Source organism: Furipterus horrens, unplaced genomic scaffold (assembly GCF_987537825.1).
Source record: "Furipterus horrens unplaced genomic scaffold, mFurHor1.1.pri manual_scaffold_2, whole genome shotgun sequence".
Lineage (NCBI taxonomy): Eukaryota > Metazoa > Chordata > Mammalia > Chiroptera > Furipteridae > Furipterus > Furipterus horrens.
Genome location: NW_028327172.1, coordinates 208,956,495 through 208,977,491, shown reverse-complemented (window position 1 = coordinate 208,977,491; position 20,997 = coordinate 208,956,495). Strand labels below are relative to the sequence as shown.

At 34.7% G+C, this 20,997-nt stretch overlaps 1 protein-coding gene across 9 annotated transcripts in view; it reads right to left on the bottom strand.

Moving 5' to 3' along the window:
- The window catches only part of LCORL (ligand dependent nuclear receptor corepressor like), a 126,220-nt gene that overhangs the window by 90,639 nt on the left and 14,584 nt on the right, over window positions 1–20,997 (bottom strand). For all 9 annotated transcript variants that reach the window (XM_090267033.1, XM_090267034.1, XM_090267028.1 and 6 more), the window contains exon 2: window positions 1,158–1,223. In XM_090267033.1, coding sequence (XP_090123159.1) covers window positions 1,158–1,223 — 66 coding nt within the window. The remainder of the gene's footprint in view (window positions 1–1,157; window positions 1,224–20,997) is intronic.

Sequence of the window (20,997 nt, the reverse complement as noted above, 5' to 3'; positions counted from 1 at the left end):
TAGCTTTTTCCTTTATTTACTTGTAAGCTCATAAAAATAGATTAAACAACAATTAGTTAGTAGTGCCTATAAATATATCAGGTAAAAATATTAAAGTCAGTGTTAAACTATGACACAGTAAGAAATGTTTAAAGTTAAGAAATATTAAAAAAAAGATCTTAGCCTTAAGAGTGATAAAACACTGGAACACATATTTTGTAGTCTCAGTCCTTAAAGTCATGTTCTACATGGATATCATTCATCCGATTGAAGATGAGTGGTTGGGACAAATCATCTTTCACAGATACTTCAGCTGTTACGATTCATAGCTCAATCATCCTCCCCAACATTAACAAAACGTGAGCACAAAACATCTGACTACTCCAACTACCACTGTAACTACCTCAATTCTAAAGACACACACACACACACACACACACACACACACACATATATGAAGGACCTTTACATGTACTAGAACCTTGGTCTTAGACTAGAAGGAAACCAAGTAGAACAGAAGGTAACAGCGCGAAAAACTGACAAGATACAGAAATAATGTTATACTGGCATTACTTATTTTGTAAATAAACTGTACTACCAAATTTCAGATATCTATAAAAATGTCCTCTCCTAGGGTTCTATGCTTCCAAGCAAGCAGTGAAACAACTAAACTATGGTATCACAGTGGTTACATCACAGATCAAAATCTTCCACCAGGATTTTTGCAAGAATGTTTGGAAGAGGAAGCTATAATAAGTAGCAAACAGTATTATTATACATAAATATGAAACCGAACACACATGGCAGGACTACTTAAGAATGACAATCTGAGTTCCAAGCTGCCTCTTATCATAAGCAACAGGAAATATTTACTTAATTGTATCCCATTAAGTCCTCTTTAAGAAGTCAGGGAATGTAATATATAAAATAACAAAAATCAAATTTTACCACTGGGCCAAAAAACAAGCTTCATTCTCTATTTTAATCAGTGTACTAATATTTTTTAAAGATTATAACATCATGTGATAATAGGAATAATATTTAGATCAATTTATTAATTTAGAAATGTTTTCTAGTTAAACAAGAAGACAAATTCACATCTATTATAAATTTATTATAGAGGAACCATTTTTTATTTGTTAAGTGGGACATGTTAAAAATTTGAAATAAAACATTACCTTCAAATAAACTGAGGTCTCTTCGTAGCCGTGGTCCATAAAGCCCTTCTAAAATACTCTCAAAACCTGTGTTATTAAAGAGAAAAGTATATTAACTACTAAAAAAGCTTAGTTCTACAATAATAAAAAAACATAACTCTAGAGGAATCAGAAAATTATAAATTTAACATACTATGAGGTGACATTTTTTTCCTTTACTTGCATTAAGTTGAACTAGGCAATATATAACATAATAAACAGTCATATAATAACTGTCAGAAATTACAAGATTATGAAGAAATTAAAATATTCAAACATAAATATTCACTATTAAAATAGGTAAACATCTTTGTCATATAGAAATATTCCCAGGTTAAAGTATAGGCAGATTTCTTTTTGGAATAATTTGCAGAGAGGAGAATAATAATTAAAAAAAGATTTATGTTATAATCCTTTTTATATTTGTTATAAAGAATGTTAAAAAAGTGACATCTTTATCCTCAATTACAAAAATGAGCAAATGAGTGCCAATGGAAAGAAATTCTTGCTGTGAAAAGTTATGATGTACAAATATTTAACCTACTTATAAAAATCACACCACCACAACTTATTCATGGATATGGACAGCATTAAGGAAAAAATTACTGAAAATCTTGTCAACAAAACCCTAGTTCATGAACTTTCATAGTGTTCTACTTTATGGATATACTAATTTAAAAATTTTCTTTTTGAAGTCTGTACTATATTAAATTTTAAGCAGCTTTTTTGACAAACTACAAGGCATCCAGAGGAAAATGGCCAGAACAGCAAAATAACTGGGAAATTAAGAAAAGGAACTACTTAAAGAATGCTTAAATTAGGGAGGAAAAAAAACTAAAGGAAGCACAATAGATCTGAAAAATGGGAGCTAAAGATTTTCTTAGTGATAATCCTAAACTGTAAAAAAGTAGAAGTATTACGATAGAAATGTTTTATAAACCATTAGATGCTTTAAAAAGACATTTTAACATCTCTAATCAAGATGCATATTAAAATTAATGGTGTGTCATAGTCAAAAAGTGTCACCAGTTTTTCACTTAATAGAACATGGAAAAATAATGCAACTTACAACTTACGATGTCTTAGCTATATGACAAGGTAAAGTATCATGATACTTGGTAAATACATACTTAATAAAATCTTTGTGAAATGATTCAGTACTAGTAGCCATGAGTGGAAACTTCTGGCAGAAAAGTGAATGAACTAGCACCAGAGGGAGCTTACAGGAATGCTATAGAAAATACTTTTATATTGTATAAAGCCCCAGACTGACCAAGCTCAAGATCTCTATTACTAAAATAATCTAACTCTATCTTGCTGTGATCAATGGACTCCAAATATATAACGGAAACAACTATTTTAGGATATCATTCTGTTCTATGTTGGACAAAATGTATAGCCTCTCCCTATATAAACTTACTGAATTTAAATACCCATTTCCTACATTGAAGCCTGAAAAGAAGTATACAAGGACTTACACTTTAGTTTTATTAGGTTTCTCAGCTCCTCACTATTAGATTAAGACCATGGTCTTACATATATCCCATTAAAAGTTATTCATACTGCATGGTGTTAGTGCTATTGTAAATGATATCTTTAGCTGAAAGTTCTGTTTCTTGTAGGGTCATAGAAACACAATTGATGTTTGTATACTGACTTTGTATCTTCAAACATTGCTAGACTCTTAAATTATAATAACTTATCTGGAGATTCTCTACATACACAAGTACATCTACAGATAATGGTAGTTTTGTTTTTTTCCTTTCCAGTCCTTATTGCTTTCTTTTTTCTTGTTCTTGTCTTACTGCCTTGGCTAAGACTGCCACTATAATGTTGAAAATTAGCGGTGACAAGCAGGAATCCTTGACTTTTATGCAATTTCAATGTGAAAGCATTGAAAGGTTTCATCATTAAATAAAATGTTTTCTATATTCTTTTAAAATAAATAATTATCAGAGTAAGAAAGTTTCTTCTATGTCTAGCTTGCTATGCAGCCTTTCCTACCATGAATAGCTGTCAAATTTTATCGAAAAAAATTTTTAAAGATTTTATTTATTTTTAGAGAGAGGGGAAGGGAAGGAGAAAGAGAGGGAGAGAAACATAATTGGTTGTCTCTCACACGCCCCTAACTGGGGACCTCGCCCACAACCCAGGCGTGTGTCCTGACCAGGAAGTGAATCAGTGACTTTTCAGTTTGCAGGTCAGCGCTCAACCCACTGAGCCATACCAGCCAGGGTTAAATTTTATCAAATTTATTTTGAGTCTATGGAAATGATCATTAAGAAATTTCTTTCTTAAATGTCTTAATATGGAGAATTACACTAAATGTTAAACTAATCTTCTTCCATTCCTGGGAAAATCCAACATTATCATGAGATACTTTTGATGTCATTCTGTTCTGTATCGGACAAAATCTTGTCAACAAAACCCTCATTCATGAACTTACATAGTTCTTGAGCTCACATAGGGAACAAATAAGCTACCCCTTTTAATAGATTTCTAACTTAATTATATTGTACTCAAAGAAAATGCCCAATATAATTTTAATCCTTTGAAATGTTCTGAAACTGTTTGTTAAGGTTACCTAATACAACTTTTAAACTTAATTTTTATTGCTGACACATTACGGATGTCCTCATTTTCCTCCCCTTTGTCCACCTCCTCCACCGCCTGTGGTCTCTGTCTATGGGGGACACACATGCATTCTTTGGCTAATCCCTTCACCTTCTTTCATCTAGTCCTTCCCCTGACCCTGACAGCTGACAGTCTGTTCCATGTATCCATGCCTCTGTTTCTACTTTGTCTGTCAGTTTATTAGATTCCACCTACAAGTAAGATCGCACGGTGTTTGTCTTTCTCCACTGGCTTATTTCACTTAGCATAATAATCTCCAGGTCCAGTATGCTGCGGCAAACGGTAAGATGCCCTTTTTTATGACCATGTAGTATTTCATCATGTAAGTGTACCAGTTATTTTATCCACTCATCTACTAATGGGAATAGACAATTTTTGAAAATTCACTACATATGCTTGAAAAGAAAACGAACTCTAAAATTAGTGGATGCAGCATTCTAATTTGTTCATTACATTAGCATGTTAGTTGTGTTGTTTAAATTACTCCTGTGTTTTTGTCTGTCCTACTGATTGTTGAGAAAAGTATGGAAAATATTCCATAAAATTGTGTTTTGTCATTTGTTATTTTGCTTTATATGAGTTTGAGGGGATATTATTAAGTGCTTATAATTATTTTATAATTGTTATGTGCTCCTAGTAACTAGAATGCCATATAATTATAAAGTGACCCTTTTTATTCCTAGCAATGATTTTTATATTACACTATATGATCAAGTATTATGCAGCCATAACACATTTTTTATTGCTTCCGTGATTTACCTTTCTCTATTATTATATAACATGGGATTTCTTTTTACAAATGTACTGACATTTTGTCAGAGTTTAGTAATTTAAATTTATAAATTGTCAATATATTTGCTTAAATTCCATATCGACTTTTGTTCTATTTGTATCAAGGGTCTGCATATAGTGCTATTTCTCACTTTCTTGCAAACTTTGGAATTCACTGATTATTTATTGTTCAATTTTGTTTTCCCTCTAGTAGTATGAAAATTATATCCTTTATTTCTATTCTTTTCAGATTAACCCAAAATTAGGATACGGGTTTAACGCTAATCAAATCTTTACCCATCCTTCTAGGACTTAGACCTTCTTCCTACTTATGTTATTGTTCTTCACTAAATATTACGTTTGACATATTTATCACTGTTTTTGCTCTCCCATACTTCTAGCTCAGAGCATCCATCTAGGAATACTTCCCTTCTACCTAAAGCAACTCCTTTACTGAGCATCTGTTGCTGATAACATCTTCCCTAAGACTGAGCAACAGTATCTAAGCCATTCTCACTATATGTCATGCTGCTCTCTCTTCTGTACTTTAGATCTCTTTCTCTTAACTGCATTTTGGTTAATTTCTTTAAACATATATATTTTTTACCTCACAAATTCCCTCTACTGTATAATCAACTTACAAATACATTCTCTGATTTTTTTAAAAGTCAACTTTATAGAGATAAAATTTTCATACAATACTATGTACCCATTTTCAGGACAAAGTTCAATAATTTTTTCATAAATGCACACTTTAGAATATGCAAGACATAGAATATATTCCCACCAACTCAAATGGTATCCTTGTACAATTTTAAGTACACTGCCTGGAACAACCCAAAGCACAAGAAAACTACGAATGTGGCTAAACTCAAGTGAATTCACAAAAGTGGGGTTTTGGTAGTCATACCTTTCAGATTTGAATATTTGAAATCAGAAATACATTGAGAAATCTACTGTTTTCATAAGCCATAAAGTGTTATTCTAATATTAGGCATCTAAGTCTATCCCATGAGAGCCTCATTTTGCTGGATAGATTAACAAACCCCAAACAAAACAAAAATCTTTGGTTTGAAAAATACAGTCACCAAGTCAATTACAAATATGCAAGAACAACATGTATTTTATACCTTTCCTAGGACAAGAGACCAGCCACCAGCCCCAGGGAAAAATGTGAAGTCTTCAATACAACAATCTTATTTTCCTTTATATTCCCTTTGGCCCACTAAACCAACTTCTGAAGGCCTAAACTGATGCTCAGCAAAATCTCTCCTTTTCCTGGCCAAAGAGAAGTATATCTGAACTTACAATTACACAAGGGAAGCACACCAAGAAACGCGAGATACAGGGAGCAGTGGGTAACTAAAGCAGAGCAGGAGTAACACTTGTTGGTAAGTAACCGGATTATAAATTCCAGGGTGGGCATCCATACCGATGCTTTCTGCATTCCCCATTCTGCTTATCATAATGCAGATTATTAAAGCTGAACTGATAGCTACAAATTAAATACTAAATTTTTGTAACGATGCAACGCTTTTCTACTTATAAATTTACCTCCAGGTGGATTCTTGGGTTGCGAGATTCAATTCTAAGTTTTAAAATCTGATTAAATGTATACAGGTATCACTCAAGTAATAAATCTAACTCTGACCTACATAACTGACTGTCTTTTTCTAGGGTCACAACTGTTCAGTGAAGTGCTTCTTCAGTCAGTATTCACATGATAAATCCATTTAAATGGATCTCTACTTCCACGATGGTAAATTCAAGCACCATACTTAATATAAACTATACTGACTAAAACTACAATTAATACAAAAATTTCAATACTTTGTATCTGCTAGAATCTTGCTACTGAACACTGACTACTGTATTTAATACAACAGACCTTTAGGCAAAAGGCAAGAGTTCAGACTTGAGGGTCGAAGGCGACAGGAAAAGATGGTGTCAGGGAAAGTTTTCCAGAAATAATGACATCCAAACTGAGTCTTAATGGAAGAATAAGAATTAGCTAGGCAAAACAAGGAAGAGCACATCACACATTGAGAAAAAGAGCATCACGCGTAAAGACAAAGAGAAAAGAGAGCTCAATATACTCAAGAGCAGAACTACCCAACATGACTCTGTAGAACGCAGAAATGACCTGAATCTGTGCTGTCCAGACAGGGCGGGGCTACACACAGGTTCACAGTTGTTTGGATGGAAAACAATATAGTAATTAATAAATAATAATACAAGAATAAACTCAGTCTCAAACTCTAAACCTACATTTGCCTCACCCTATATAGGAGTTGAGGAACTTACTTTTTAATTTTATTTAGTTTTATTATATTTTAAAAAGCCATGTCTAGAAACTGAAAAAATATGGCAAAAATCAAGAATGGGATGCGAAGAAAGAGCAGTATAAAAGGCTGAAGAGATGTGCACAACATGGATCTTGAAGTTAATTTTTAACTTAAAAGCCAAAATGAGGGATGGTAGGCCTTTAAGCAGTCAAGAGAAAGATTAGCTCTGCATTCAGAAAAGATCATTCAAGCAGCAAGAGCGACTAGACCAAAATGAAAAGAGAACGAAGATAGAATGGTTAGAAAATTTGCAGAAATATAGAAGAGAAAAAACAACAACGACGTATAAGTAGGCAGCAGGAGTTTACCTAGGAGAAAGGGGGTAACTTTGAGTGCTATAATGCGATTAAATAGAATAATAATTAAATGATGCCTCGGTTTCATTATTTTAAGGTGGGAGTGAGAAAAGGAAAGATTTCTGGCTTGAGGAGGTGAGTGAACAAATATTCACTGATACAGGAAACACATGAAGTGTTTTTTTGGTTTGTTCTGTTTTATATAATTGGTAAATATAGGAAGAATACACTTTTGGATATGCTAACTTGGATATAGGAGCATAAATTAAATGAAAATATCCAGACATAAAAATACAAACTTAAGAGACCATCAGTACATAAATGGGAGATGAAGTCCCGTTTCCTAGTTAATTGATTCTAATACTTATTTTTTCATCAAGTATTAGAATTAAAATATTTTAAATTTATCATTTAAAGGCTTTTTCTATTTTAATTAATGTTGTAGTGGTATTATTGATTTTTCTAAACTACAAATAGTCAGTACGTACTGCACTATATTATATAGAGAAGTCAATACATCGTCAGGTACTATGATATTCCCTGGCCCCCGCTCCTGCCAACACTCAAACCCTAAATAATGCCCATGTATCCCACCTCAGGCACCCACACAAAGCTGTTCCTTTAGCCCACTATTGTATACCTATTCCGACCCCTATTTCCACCCTCAAACACATCTGGATAAATCATACTCATTCTTAAAATCATAGTTTTAAGAATCACTGAAACTATAAAACTCCTAGAAAAAAACACAGGGGAAAATTCTTCACACTGGTGTTGGCAATAATATTAAAAAAATATATATCAAAAGCACACACAACAAAAGTAAAAGTAAACATGTGGGACTACAGTAAACTAAAAAGCCTCTGCACAGCAAAGGAAACCATCAACAAAATGAATAGGCAACCTATGGAAAACATTTGTTAATAAGGGGTTAATATCCAAAATATATAAAGAATTCATACTACTCAATAGCCAAAAGCAAACAATCTGATGCACAGCTGATCCTCCACAGAGGGTGGAGGTTGGTGCTAAACGGTCACAACCAATGCTTGCAGTTGTCTGGCCTGGGTAAATCCCTCCCATTGATCTGCAAACAGCAACCAATACTCAATTATAAGAGGATGGTGTACTCAGCCCACATAAAGGGTGCACCTCGAATACCCAGCTGGGGTGATAGGGGAGGCTGCGCCACTGGACCCTACGGCACAATAGACCATACTATCAAGACACGGAGGCAAAGCAGCTCTACCGACTACATAGAAACAAACAGGGAGGTTACCAAAACGAGGAGACAAAGAAACATGGCCCAAATAAAAGAACAAAACTCCAGAAAAAGAGCTAAACAAAACTGAGATAAGCAATCTATCAGATGCAAAGTTCAAAACACTGGTCATAAGGATGCTCAAGGAACTTAGTGAGGACCTCAACAGCATAAAAAAGATCCAGTTAGAAATGATGGATACAAAGAAGAATTTATAGGGAAACAACAGTAGAGTAAATGAAGCCAAGAACCAAATCAATGATATGGACCATAAGGAAGTAAAAACAACCAATAAGAACAACAAGAATAAAAACGAATTTAAAAAAAAAAAAAAGAGGATAGTGTAAGCAGACTCTGGGACAACATCAAGAGGTCCAATATTCACATCATAGGGATGCCGGAGGGAGAAGAGAAAGAGCAAGAAATTGGATCTCTACTTGAAAATATAATGAAACAAAACATCCCTAATTTGCTGAAGGAAACAAGACATGCAAGTCCAGTAAGCACAGAGTCCCAAGCAAGATGGATGCAAAGAGGCCCAATCCAAGACATCATAATTCAAACGCCAAAGATCTTAAAAGCACATGAGAAAGAAAGTTAATTACCTATAGGGGAGTTCCCATGAGGTTGTCAACTGATTTCTCAAAAGAAACTCTGCAGGCTAAAAGGGACTGGCAAGAAATAGTATTCAAAGTCATGAAGAGCAGGGACCTACAGCCAAAACTGCTCTACCCAGTAAAGGTATCATTTAGAACAGAAGGGCAGATAAAGAGCTTCCTAGACAAGAAAAAAAACTAAAGGAATTCATCGTCACCAAACCATTATTCTATGAGATGTTAAAGGGACTTATTTAAGGAAAAGATGATCAAAACTATGAACAATAAAATGGCAAAAATTACAAATCTATCAACAACTGAATCTAAAAAACAAACTAAGCAAACAAGAATAGAGACCAAATCATGGCTATGGAGAGCATTTTGATGGTTGCCAGATAGGAGGGGGTGTGGGGGAATGGGTGAAGAGGTGAGGGGATTAAGAAGTACAAATAGGGAATAGCCATTGGGATTTCAAGTACCGTATAGGAAACTGAGAAGCCAAAGACCTTATACACATGACCATGGACATGAACAATGATGGGGGGATTGCCAAAGTGGGGGGGGTGGGTACTGGGTGGAAGGGGCAAAGGGGGAAAAATCCGAACTGTAATAGCATAATCAATAAAATATAATTTTAAAAAGCTACATATAATCCAGCAATTCCACTTGTGGAAAAAAAAACTATCCAAATGAAACAAAACCACTATCTCAAAAAGACATCTGCACCACCATGTTCACTGCAGCATTATTTACAATAGCCAAGGCAAAGAAATTACCTAAGTGTCCACTGACAGATAAATGGATAAAGATGTGATACACAGAAAATGTAATAGTACTCAGCCATGCTACCTGCAACAAACATGGATGAATCTAGAGGACATTATATTAAGTGAAATTAGCCAGAGAAAGACAAATACCATATGATTTCACTTATATGTGGAATCTGAAAAAAAAAAACAGTCAAATTCATAGAAACAAAGAGTGAAACGATGGCTACCAGGGTGAAAGGGTAGAGAAGATGGGTCAGTGCTAGTCCAGAGAATACTAGCCTTGCATTGCAAGATGAATAAGCTCTGGGGATCTAATGTACAGCATGGTGACTATAGTTAGTAATAATGTGTGCTTGAAATGTGCTAAGAGATTTTAAGCTTTCTCATCACATACACACACCTAACTATGTGAGGTGATGGATGTGTTAATCTGACTGTGGTAATCACCGCACAACATATAGATATGTCAAGTCATCACACTGTACACTTTAAATATATATAATTTTATTTGTCGATTATGCACCATTAGAGCTAGGCGGAGAAAGAATCACTGCCTCAATTTAAAGGTGGATCTAATCTACTCTAGATTTAGACAAGGTTAGATCTATTGCTATGTGCTTATATTACAGAATATCTTGCATTATTCCCTTTGGAGCACTTACAACAATTCTACTTAATCATGTGTTATTTTTTAATGTCTATTCCCAATGAATCAATTATTCATTTAACAGGTATTTTTAGGTCAACCAGGTGTTCTAGAAGCTGGGATACATTGGTGAGTAAGAACAGACAAGAATTCTGCCCTCAACTCAACTAAAGAGAGGGGAGTGAAGAGGAAAAAAAAAAATCACATAAATAAATTTTATTTGATATTTCTATTGAATAAATGCCACAACATTTTAAGCTCCAAGAAGGAAGGAACCAAGTCATCTTTGCTTGCTCTGCTAGGCCCAGTGCTGGCCCACATTAGGCACTGAAATATTGTTGAATAAATGTCCGAGGGAAAAATTTCACTTTGAGACCAAAGACATTCATTCTCAAAACAACTTTCAGAGCACAGCCCAATCTATAAGTTAAAACTGCCTGTTATTTATAATTATATTTCTTCACATTAAGTATCATTCTGAAATTCACAACCATTTATTTATTTATAGTCTATCTTGTTCAAAAAAGAACCTATATTTGTGTCTTGCTTAGTTTAGTGCATTTCCTATTTCTTAAAATCTAAGACACTTTAATTGTAGTCTAAAAATTGCCTCTTCCTTAAATGGTTTCTTACTACTTTATGCTTTCTGTGAACACATGTCAAACATATTTTCCACTTTGACTTAAGGATTGTAGTGCCTTTATTAATACAGGTGTCTCTACTACAAGCTTTTGAGGTCTCTGTAAATTTGCAAACACAAGCATATAAATGGAATTACAGATTATCTACTGGTATCACAGATGCTGCTAAAACCCCCCATAATGTACAGTATAACTTCTTACAACAAACAAGGTCAAGCCCAAAATGTCAATAGTGCCAAGACTGGTTCAAAAGTCAGCATTAAGGAATTAGATCAAATGTTTGAATAGAAGCTAAGAGAAAAATGCAAAGAATACCTTAATTACCCACCTCTTTCTCTACTTCACACTTATGCAACAAATGGAAACCATATTAATCATACAGAATTACTGAGGAAATGGTACATGTATAAGATAAATGGTTACCGTGTTCAAGACTTAAACACAGTTGATTGATACTAGTATAATTATTTCACTGTATTTAAATGCTTCTTAGTTACTGCTGGAAACCAGATATACAATTCTGATGTCTGAATCAGATTTTACTCCTACCTGAATATACAAGCACAAATTCAGGAAATATAGTATGACCAGAGGGTATCCACATTATTTCCCTTTATCATTTACTAAGTTTGTAAGTTATTCTTTATAAGATTATTCATATTTTATAGCACTGACATAGCCTCACTTTAAGCAAACCTAATCGATAAAACAACTAGATTTATATACCAATGAAAAAACAAAATGTGGAGTAATATGATTTAGAAAGAAACATATAATGATTTAAATACAAGTCGAGCATCTAAAATCAAACACAGAAAAAGTGAATATGCAACTTTCATGAAAGACACCTAGTACATAAAGTATATCTGACTCTTACATTGAAAGAACTTATAGAAAGTAGACTATGAATGCTTGATAGAAGACTGACATCAACAGAAAAATACACACCTACAGATGAGAGGAGGCAGAATGGGGCTGGCAAATGACAGATGAGAATTTCAATTATATATGCTATGTTTTATTCCTTAAGATGGAAGGTACTTGGATGTACATTATATTACTCTGTAAATTTGTTGGAGATCTGATATAATCAGTTCATAAACTAAAATAAACTTTATAATTCCAAACTATAAATTTGTTCCCTCAAAAATTCACCTCCTCAAGGAACTACAGTGAGAAATACATGGAACTTAATGGGAGTTACAGGAACTTAGTGGAAACTATAGCAGCATGACAAAGGACCATGGAAACTATGAATAAGAACTAGGAAGAAATGCAGAATACAATATCTGAAATGAAAAGTACACTAGAAGGACTTAAAAGCAGGCTAAATGAAGCCGAAGACTGAATCAGCAAGCTGGAAGACAGGGTAGAAAGAAATACCAGTCAGAGCAACAAAATGAAAAAAGAATAAAAAGAACAAGGATAGTTTAAGGGAACTTCAGGACAACATGAAATGTAACAACATTCACATCACAGGAATATCAGAAGGAGAAGAAAAGGAGAAGGTGACAGAAAACCTGTTTGCAAAAATAATGGCAGAAAACTACCCTAACTTGATGAGGGAAAAAAGTCACATAAGCTCAGAAAGCACAGAGTCCCAAACAAGATGAACCCAAAGAGGCCTACTCAAAGACACATCATAATGAAAATGGCAAATGTTAAAGACAAAAAGAGAATCTTAAAGGCAGCAAGGGAGAAACAGCTAGTAACATACAAGGGAGCTCCAATAAGGCTATCAGCTGATTTCTCAACAGAAACACTAAAAGCAAGAAGGGAATGGCAAGAAATATTCCAGGTAATGAAAAGCAAGGACTTACAATCAAGACTACTCTATCCAGCAAGGCTCTCATTTAAAATGGAAGGTGAAATAAAAGAGCTTCCCAGACAGAAGAAGGCTAATAGAGTACATGTCCACCAAGCCAGCACTGCAAAAGATGCTAAAGGGACTGCTATAAAAAGGAGAAGAAACAGACACACACACACTCACACAGTTACAGAAAAACTGGCAATGAATAAGTACCTAACAATAATAACCTTACATGTAAATAGATTAAATGCTCCAATCAAAAGATATAGGGTGGCTGAATGGATAAGAAAAATGACCCGCATATATATGCTGTCGATAAGAGGCCCACCTCCCAACAAAAGATCTACAAAGGTTGAAAGTGAAGGAATAGGAAAAAATATTCCAAGCAAACGAACACAAAAAGAAAGCTGGGTAGCAATTCTTAAATCAGACAGAACAGACTTGAAAACAAAAGCCATAAAAGAGACAAAGAAGGTCACTACATAAAGTAGTTCACCAGGACGACATAACCCTTGTAAACATGTATATACCCAACACAGGAACACCTAAATATATGAAGAAAATCTTGGAGGTCTTCAGAGATAAGGGCAACAACACAGTTATTGTAGGGGATTTTAACACCCTACTGTCAACAATGGATAAATCTTCCAAAGCATCAACAGGATATTGTGGCACTGAACAACACTCTAGATCACCCCAAAGAAGCAAAATATACATTCTTTTCAAATGCACATAAAACATTTTCAAAGACAGATTACATGGTAGGAGACAAAACAAGCCTCAATAAATTTTAAAGAATTGAAATCATATCAAGCATATGCTTCAGGTCACAATGGATAGAAACTAGAAACCAACCTCAAGGAAAATGCTCAAAAACATTCAAATACATGGAGACTGAGTAACATGTTATTAAATAACAAATAGGTCAACAATGAGATCAAGGAAGAAATAAAAATGTATCTGGAAACAAATGATAATGAACACACAAAAGTCCAAAGCCTATGGGACACAGTGAAGGCAGTCTTGAGAGGGAACTTCATAGCAATACAGGCCTACCTAAAGATGATAGAAAAATCTCAAATGAACAATCTAACCCTACAACTACAAGAACTAGAGGAACAACAAACAAAGCCAAGAGAGAGTAGAAGGAAGGAAATAAGAACAGAGCAGAATTAAATGACATAAAGATTAAAAAAAAAAAAAAACCCAAAAAAAGAAAAAAACTATTCAAAGGATCAATAAATCCAGGAACCAGTTCTCTTAAAAGATAAAAGAAAACTGACAAACCTTTAACCAGACTCATCAAGGAAAAAAAGAGAGGACCCAAATAAATAAAATAGAAATGAAAGAGAAGTTACAACCAATACAGAAATATAAATGATTGTAAGAAATTACTATGAATAATTATATGCGAAAAAATTGGACAACCTGGGCAAAATGGACAAATTTCTAGAAACTGTAATACAATCTTCCAAAACTGATTCAAGAAGAAGCAGAAAGCCTGAATATATCAATAAAACCAGGGAAATAAAAGCAGTAATTAAAACAACAACAACTACTCCCGGCACATAAAGCCCTACACTAGATGGCTTCATAGGTTAATCTACCAAACATTTAAGGAAGAACTAACTCCTATCCTTCTCAAACAATTCCAAAAAAATCCAAGAAGAGGAAAGACTCCCAAACTCTTTCGAAGAGGCCAGTATTATCCTAATTCCAAAACCGGGAAAAGATACAACATAGAAAACGACAGGCCAATACCGCTGATTAACACATATGCTAAATCCTCAACAAAATACTGGCAAACAGGATCCAGCAATACATTAAAAAGACCATACACCATGATAAAGTGGGATTCATCCCAGGGATGCAAGGATGGTACAACATTCACAAATGAATAAAAGTAATACACCGCATAAACAAAATAAAGGACAAATACCACATGATCACATCAGTAGATGCTGAAAAAGCATTTGATAAAATCCAGCACCCATTTATGATAAAAACACTCAGCGAAGTGGGAATAGAGGGAGCATACCTCAACATAATAAAGACCATATTCAAGAAACCTGTAACATTACATATACTTAGTAGGCAAAAACGAAAAGCTTTCCCTTTAAGCTCGGGAACAAGACAAGGGTGTCTGCTTTCACCACTCTTATTCAACAGAGTACTGGAAGTACTAGCCACAGCTATCAGACAAGAAAAAGAAATAAAAGGCATACAAATTGGAAAGATGGAAGTGAAATAGTTATTATTTGCAGACATGATAGTGTACACAGAAAACCATATAGGCTCCATCTAAAAATTACTCAACCTAATAAGTGAATTTGGCAAAACAGTGGGTTACAAAATCAAATATTCAGGAAACAATGGCATTTTTGTACATAAACAATAAAATATCAGAAAGAGAAACTAGGGGGAAAAAATCCCATTTACTATAACAACAAGAAAAATAAAGTACCTAAGAATAAATTTAACCAAGGAGGTAAAAGACCTGTACTCAGAAAACTATAGAAGACTGTAGAAAGATATTAAGGACGATACAGATAAATGGAAGCATATACCATGTTCATGGATGGAAACAATTAACATCATTAAAATGTGTACATTACACAAAGCAATTTATAGGTTCAACATAATACCTATTAAAATACTAACTGCATATTTCACAGATCTAGAACAAATATTTCAGAAATTTATATGGAACCAAAGAAGACCCTGAATAGTCTCAGCAATCTTGAGAAAGAACAAAGTAGGAGGATCACAATACCTGATATCAAACTATACTATACCAGGCCACTATAATCAAAAGAGTCTGATACTGGCATAAGAACAGGCACATAGGTCTCTATGGTCAATTAATGTTTGACAAAGGGGGCATGAGCATACAATGGAGTAAAAATAGCCCCTTCAATAAATGGTGTTGGGATAACTGGACTGGTACGTGCAAAAAAATGAAACTAGACCACCAACTTATGCCATACACCAGAATAAACTCAAAACGGATAAAAGACTTATATTTAATTCATGACACCATAAAAGTCCTAGAGGAAAAACACAGGGAGTAAAATTTCAGATTTCTCATGTAGCAATATTTTTGCTGATATATCTGCTATGGCAAGGGAAGTAAAGGAAAAAATACACAAATAGAACTACATCAAACTAAAAAGCTTCTGCACAACTAAAGAAACCATCATCAAAATAAAAAGGAAATCGACTGTATGGGAGGACACATTTGTCAATGATACATCGGACAAGTGTTTGATCTCCAAAATATATAAAGAACTCATGTGATTCATCACCAGGAAGCTAAACAATCCAATTTAAAAATGGGCAAATGACCTGAATAGACACTTCTCCAAGGAGAACGTACAGAAGGCCCACAGGCATATGAAAAGATACTCAATATCTCTAGGCATCAGAGAGATGAAAATTAAAACCACAACGAGGTATCACCTCACACCTGTCAGAATGGCCATCATGAATAAATCAACAAACAACAAGTGCTGGCGAGGATGTGGAGAAACGGGAACCCTACTGCACTGTTGGTGGGAATGCAAACTGGTGCAGCCACTGTGGAAAACAGTATGGAATTTCTTCAGAAAACAAAAAATGGAATTGCCTTCTGACCCAACAATTCAGCTGCTGGGAATACATATACCCTAAGAATCTCAAGTCAGCAATTCAAAAGAACTTATGCACCCCTAGGTTCCTCAGTGGTATATATAATAGCCAAGTTGCTGGAAACAGCTTTTGAGCCCAGTCAGTAAATGAGTGGATTAAAAAACTGTGGTAGAGTTCTGGCTGGTGTGGCTCAGTGGATTGAGTACCAGTCTGTGAATCAAAGGCTTGCCGGTTTGATTCCCAGTCAGGGCACATGCCTGAATTGCGGGTCAGGTCCCCAGTTGGGGGCCCACAAGAGGCAACCATACATTGATGTTTCTCTCCCTCTCTTCCTCCCTCCCTTCCCCTCTTTCTAAAACCAAATAGATAAAATCTAAAAAAAAAAAAAAAATCTGTGGTACATTTACACAATGGAATACTACACAGCAGAAAGGAAGAAGGAACTCCTACCTTTTGTGACAGTATAGATAAAACTGGTAAATATTACGCTAAGTGAAAATAAGCCAGGTGGCGAAAGACAAATACCATATGATCTTACCTGTAAGAGGAATCTAATGAACAAAATAAACTAACAAACAAAACAGAACCGCAGGTACGGAAACATGGAAGAGACTGACAGTGAGCAGAGGGGAGGAGGGAAGGGGATAATGGCGGAAAGGGGAAGGGACTAGTCAGAGAACATGTATGAATGACCCACAGACATGGACAACTGTGTGGGAACTGACTGTGGGAGCAGGGCATGGGATGGATGCAAGAGGGTAAAGAGGGAAAAACTGGGACAACTGTAATAAAATAACAATAAAAAATTTGATTAAAAAATAAAAAATAAAAGGTTCACCTCTACTGTACATTATTCTCAGCACTGCAGAAAATTTGAAGATTACTGGAATATCTCTCTGATTATCAAGGTTCTTATAATGGATACTGGAATCATTGTTCTACTCTCACCATTTAAAATAGAATAAGACTGTGCTAATTCTGCTTGACTCTCTGTACCACTTACAGGATGTTCCAAACTAACCTAAAACATTTTCTTTCAGATTTACAACTAGCTCATGTGTAAAATGCACAGACCTAGTATACAACAAGTACTAATCTAAATGGTATCACGGAAATTTTTCGAATCTTATTTGTCAGAATTCATTGTTACCAGCATCAAATTCTCCAAGTACATTCACACCCTAATCTGAAACATTTTTCTTTTCTTTCTTTCTTTTAGATTTAGGAAAGGAAGCTGGAATGTTTAGCTGCTTGACGACAAGAACAATTATTATTGACTTTGTATTATCCCCAAGACTTGTCATAGTAATAATTCGCTTAATAAATGTTGATTTTCATGGCCTGACAAGGGGATTTGGTTAAAGGAAGAGAGGGACCCTCTTTTTCCAATAAAGAGGTAGAAGAGTTTTGAAATAATAAGAAAGATGACTAAAAGAACACATTTGTGGAAAATGAGAATGCTTTATAAAAGACTAAAATAGGTGACAAAGTCTTTACATATTAAAAAACATTTTTGTTAAAACTCCTAATAAACACCTGCCTTAAGCTCCTAGTTCAGTGAGGAAGAAAAGTCAAAGCAGCAATCAAGATCAATAAACATACAGAATGCCTAAGATGAGCAAGAACAAAGAGATCAAGCCTAACACACAGTGGGAGAAGGTACACTACCTTTATTATTTAATTGGGGGGCTGGGACAGGCATGAGGGTTAGTAACAGGAGTGGTGGTTAAAGATGAAAACTTTAATTTTGGAGAAGACAAATTCATAATAAAAAGGATAAAAATGAAAAAGAAGACATTTACAAATTAAATTATACTCAAGTGTAAATTAAGTATAAGATAATAACTTGCAAAAATAACCTGTTTGGAAGGCACAAGAAACTCAAAAGCACAATATGCTATAAACTCTGGCTTATCTAAGTGGCTTAACTCTACCTGAAGTCAGAGACTTAATTCTATAAAAAAAAAATTTTTTTAAAGCTACAACAGGGTGGGAGCGAGGAAAAGAATCTATGTATCTTGAAATCTCAATTCATTTTTGATAGTTTATCATTCATAAAATTCCTTTCTTGGCTTCAAATCTTTAGGTTATTTTCAAAACTCAAGACCACCCTCAAAGGACAAATAATATTATTTGACACAATTAAGGTTACGTATTAAATGTGCACAAATTATTTAAGAAATTCCAAAAACACTTAACATAATAGCTGTATGGTAGAACAAAACTACAAAAAGGACAATACAGATGCCTGACATTAAAAAATGTTAACATAATTTGATAATAATCTATTTTAAAATTACTCTGCACATCTAAATAAAGAGAATAAAATAATGGCAGAGCGCAATTTCCATTATACAGGGGTGGGCAAAACTAGACTTTCATTTCCAAGTAAAAGTTTATGCTAGTATTATTATTTTTTATTGCATTCTTTTCTATACAAACAACTGTAAATCTACTTTTGCCCACCCATGTATTTATGCTTATTTTTATTTTTTAGCAATGAAAAAGTGAATGTATTGGAAAATTCATGCAAACACTTAAATATTCAGTGTGTGTACCAAGATGACAGGGAAAGAGAAAACATGATTTTATCTTTACACACATACACACAAACAAACACTGTGAAATTCTGTGAAAAATACAGCATAAATGTTTATGACAGAAGAACACAGTGTTATCACAGAAGGGTACCAAATGCAAACCTGGAGAGGCCTGGAAAGGATTCCTGGAAAAAGTGAAATCTAGTTAGCTAAAATTAAGTTGAAAAATATTCCAGGAGTTCAATCAAAATGAAAAATGTATAATGTATAATAAGAATGTTGACTGTATTGTTTGCAATAATATGAAGTGGAAATAACCCATATATCCTTCAAAACAGGAACAGATTTTAAAAAGCTATGATTTTTTGCATATTAGAATATTATAAAACAATGAAAATGAATAAACTATATATCTATATGCAATCACATGAATAATTCTCACAAACATAATATTGAGTTAAAGAAGCTAGAAACAAGAGAATAAATGCTATGTAGGTCAATGTAAAGTTTCTCAAAAGAAGCAAAAATAATCTATTTTAAGATTATTAAAGAAGTTACGTCAGAATATTATTCACATTTCGGGAGGAGGGAGAAATTATTGATTGGGAAGGGGTATGAAGAGACTTCTGGGGGTTTCTATTTCTTGATCTGGCGGTGGTTACAAGAACAGGTTAACTTTGTTCACTGAAGTGTAAGTTTATGATCTGCATACTTTTTTCCTATGTAATTACTTTTAAAAAGTTTGCAAAAAGAAGAAATGAAGAGCAGATACTGGTACTTCAGAAGGAGAAAACAAATACACAAAAGCCCAGAGGCACAGTGCTTTGAAGATACAAAAGGGGTTCAATGTGACTCATGGTAAGAACTCAATAAATATTAGCTGTCGCCTTTTCAAAGGGCAATTCTTAGTGTTGATAAATCTGTAAGACAATGTATATATTACTATGTGGTCTCAAAGGCTGAAAGCAATTAATTTAAGATAATGTAATATTTAGACTAATGACTTTCATTTTAAATGTTTATTTTTATTTTGTAACAAACTTAAATTTACAGAGTATGTTTTAAGTATGGTAAGAAAGTTTATTTTTCTAAGATAGATTGAGGCACAGGTAAACACAACCTGCCTCCTCGCACAACCACAGCAAAAAGTACAACTAAACTACAAAACTATCACCCAGAATCATCAGAAAATTGAGCCGCATGGATGTCTGACAACCAAGGAATTAAACAAGTCACATTCATCCCCACAGGTAAGAGGGGCAGAGCTGCGGAGATGCAGAAAGGGCAATTCCACACCCAAGCTGGAGAATCAGGAGGGATACCTCGGGAGCAAGGGACCCCAGCCCCACACCAGACCACCTAGCCCAGTGTTCCAGCACCAGGAAGATAACACCCCATAACTTCTGGCTATAAAATCCAGTGGGGGCTGGGGCAGTGGAAGAAACTGTGGGACTCCCAGACATCTCCTCTTAAGGTCCTGAAACAGACTTAGGACTTACGCAGACTCACTCCCTCTGGACTCCAGTACCAGGGCAGCAGCTAAGGGGGCCAGTAGCATATGAGGAGAAACTGAGGTGTCTGGCATCAGAGCAAGTTTCGGGGGACAATTTCCTCCCAAATTCCAGAGGTCAGACAGCAGCCACTGTCCCCTTCCTGAGCCCTCCCCCACACAGAGCCTCAGAGGGGCGACACCATATCAAGAGACTCTACCAACCTGGTTCACACAGGTTGCCCCAACCCTGGTGATTATCTAAGACTCTGCCCCATCCAAATTTCCTGTGAGCTTCACTAGAACAGGCCACACTACTAAGACAGGGAATCAAAGCAGCTCTAACTAACACATAGAAAAAAAAAGAAACCACAGGGAGGCTGCCAAAATGAGGAG